This window comes from Trypanosoma grayi (genome assembly GCF_000691245.1).
Source record: "Trypanosoma grayi strain ANR4 Tgr_1442_V1, whole genome shotgun sequence".
Taxonomy (NCBI): Eukaryota; Euglenozoa; class Kinetoplastea; order Trypanosomatida; family Trypanosomatidae; genus Trypanosoma; species Trypanosoma grayi.
In genome coordinates, this window is record NW_008827060.1 from 1 (window position 1) to 3,331 (window position 3,331).

General features: G+C 56.2%; 2 protein-coding genes across 2 annotated transcripts; both read left to right on the forward strand.

The window, feature by feature from the left end:
* Positions 1-56: 56 nt before the first annotated feature.
* DQ04_14421000 (hypothetical protein) lies at positions 57-2,423 on the forward strand (the record flags this gene model as incomplete). Its single annotated transcript, XM_009317134.1, has 1 exon — positions 57-2,423. The coding sequence occupies one exon, from the start codon at positions 57-59 to the stop codon at positions 2,421-2,423; it is 2,367 nt and encodes a 788-aa protein (XP_009315409.1).
* A 408-nt stretch (positions 2,424-2,831) lies between these two features.
* Positions 2,832-3,331, forward strand: DQ04_14421010 (hypothetical protein; the record flags this gene model as incomplete). The annotated part of the gene is made up of 1 exon (XM_009317135.1): positions 2,832-3,331. A coding segment is annotated over one exon (500 nt), but the record flags the coding sequence as incomplete, so codon positions are not given.

Genomic DNA, 3,331 nt, shown 5'->3' on the forward strand with positions numbered 1-3,331 from the left:
TACTGCACCTCTCTTAGATGCGTTGAAGGGCGACCTTGTACCCTTGAAGACGGACGATGGGAACAGCATGCGCCAAGGGTGGTGCCAATAGTGCTGTGGCTCACACCCAAGGCGGAGAGAGGGGCCACGGCAGGGGGCGCGGCGGCGGGAACAACTGCAGGCGTAGTGGCGTGACGCGCGCAGGGACGCAGGACGGCCCCTCGGCGCAAAGGGATGATGCTCTTCACATGGTTTCGGCGCATAACACCGGCGAGACTCCAACCTTTGAGCAGGACGACGCACTTTCTATTCCTTCGGTGCGCAGTACTAAGGTAAGGGCACCAACAGCACCAGCACTGTCACAGCCGCAGACGAATGCAATGCGGCTTGGCTTGCTTCGAGCAACGACAAAGCGGGTGGTGAATGCTGGAAATTTAGCGGCGACCAACCCAAGGGAAACGACCACGCTCAGCATAAAGGAATGGCTTGAACGCCCACAAGCTGAGGATGCTTTCACGAGCAGGAGGTACTCTGCGACAGCAGCAGCAGCAGCAACAACATCAGCAGCAGCAGCAGCAGTGGCGGACGCCACACACTTCAGGGCGGATGAATCATCCACAGCAGACGACGATTACACATCTACAACGACGACCGAGAACTTCATGGAACGCTCGGAAGTTTGTCCTTCATTAGAGAATTCAATGAAGGATGACTCTGCTTACCTATGCCCCTCATCGGTGAATTTATCCTTCGGTTCGTCCCCGGCAAAGGCCACTTCTTGCGGCCCTTCGCGCCTTCCGCATTCTCCGGTACGCGGTACTGGTGAGGGCACCAAGGGAGCGCTTGCGTCGTGCAGCAATGACGTCAAGGCGTGTGAGGACACAGGTGCTGCAGCAGCGAGGGTGGCCAACGGTGTGACTGGTCGCTTACTGCCACTACATTTGGTTCCGGCCCTCGTCACTGGTGCCACATCATCTGCTGGTGATGAAAGAGTACGACAGCAGCAACATCAACAATTTCAGGAAAAATACATCTCTCAAGAGGCTTATCTTGTGAGCGCCGAAATTTCCGCACGGGATCGTTTTGGAAACGTGGAGAAGAATACACAAGATGCTATTCTTCCTTCATACGTAGAGAAGCAACGGCGCCCGCCGCAACCACACGTGGAATCAGAACGTGTTGAGGTTGAGGGGGATGCCGATGAGGTCCCGACGCCGAATGCTCTCTCGGTCTCCACATCCAAGCGGGCTGGCCTGGCAGTACCCGACGATGCCAATGATGACTTGTCTCTCCACACTGCAACAGAAATGTCTCAGTACATGGGCATCGGTGCTGTGGGGGGTGTTGTGGAAAAGGACACTGGGGTGGAATACGAGATGCCATCACAAATAACTTCTATGGATGACGAGCGTCGCTGCTGTTCCCCCATCAACCCCCCACCAGCAACCGATGCGCCACTGCAGGAAGGGACCAGCAACAGTTTTCCATCTGGGGCACCGCATGCATTTGCGGCAGCTGCTCCTCCCTCCACGCTGTCCAGGGAGCAGCCAGCAGCTGACGACGCCTCTAACAGGGACACCTTCGACAATTCGAAGAGAAAGGCTTGTGAGTCGGGCCCTATTGGCACTTCGAAATGTGATGAGAGGAGTGAGACAAATGTGTCGCTGCCCGTTTCTATCGCTGCGAAAAGTGACTCTGGAGAAATAGTTGGCGTCCTGGCGAAGTGTGTGGATCCGTGGCTTGTGCTGCCACTGCCTTCACCGAGGTTGACGTCGTGTGAGGGCCTGGTGGAAACACCTCGCACAATGCGGAAGGAAATCCCTGAGGTGCACATAACTACTCAACAGGGCGAGCAGCAAAAGAAGCATCAGAAGGAACAACTCCTTAGTGACCTGCCGCCCACCACCTCACACGGCACGGAAGAGTCTTCTGTAAGCGCACATGACGCTTCGTCACAGAGGAAGGTGGCGAGCCGTCGGAGCGGGCTGCTGCCCCCCCCACCTGTAGACGACGATGGCGATGATGATGATGATGGTGCTATTAAAGAGAGCCGTGCTGGGAGCAGTGGTAGCTGGCAACGAAGCACCTCCTCTCCTCAGCCGCAGCACCCAACCCATGTGTTGCCGATGCCGTCGGGCCGACGCCTCTACTCCCCGGCGGTGGAATCCGCGGCGGCGACGAATTTAACGCTCAGCAGCGCTGGCTCAATGGTGACGACGAGCAGCCTGGCCGCCACTTCTGTTAGAAGCTCACATCACCTCTGCTGGTGGTGTAACGAGCCGTATAAGTGGCGTGAGGTTTGCGTCGTGGCGCATCAAACGCACACCGCAATGCAGCAACAGCGAAGGCGCGAAAAACGGGTGAAGAAAAAAGCACAGGAACTGCTGCGCTGCGGTAGAATACAAGAAGCTATGATAGAGTTGCGGGAAGCTGGGGTAATATGAACTCCTGTAGTTACTGTATCGGGGGGTATTGCGTTGTGTATTTTCTCGCTACCCGAGTCTCTCTCTCTCTGTGTGTGTGTGTATGTGCTTTGCCCATGCAATATATATATATATATATTATTCAGGTGGCATGGGCGCTTCTCCCGGATCTTGTATGTCCCATGGTTTCAGTTGCATCTCAATATCACTCTGGAAGCCATACAACGAGAAACAACAACAAACATCACGCAGATGTGCGGATTTGAAACTTCAGTTATTCTTACTTGTCTTTCGCTATTTGTTTGGATTTTCCTGCTGCGGGTGTTGTGCATCGGCATGAGGATGTGGAAGGGAAAGGAGAAGAAGCCAAGGAGAAACAGAAAGGGCAGGTGTAGAAGCATTAAACGACACAATCACATCTGAGACGCCATGGTGGAAGTTATCATTGACACCAACGCTGACATCGATGTGCTTCTCCGCGAGCTGCAGCGGCTGAGCAAATCTCTCAAGTCGTCGTCATCGTCGTCAGGGCGGTGCGTTCTCACGTGGGGCTATGTCTGCGCCGACACCACCCTGCAGGAGTTGTTCCAGGAACGCCTGTCAAGCGTCATGGGCGCAGCGAAGAGCCAGCGCACAGTGCACTTCCCGCGCGAGCGGCTAATTCTGGGCAGTCATGCGGAGACGGAGATCGAGCTGCTTGCGCCCCACCTCCGCATCCTGCCGGAAAGCGCTATCCAGAGCCGTTCGCGGCAAGAGGAGCGCAAGGCGGCGTTCAAGGAGGCGAAGACGAAGGCACTGGAGGAGCACCGCGAGAAGATGCTGCGGCTCGTCATGCAGGGCATCGAGATGCCGCGTGCCGCCGCGCCTTCTGCTGTGGCGGCGGATGTGAAGAGCAGCGGGGACGAGAGCGGAAGTGAGGACGGGGACTT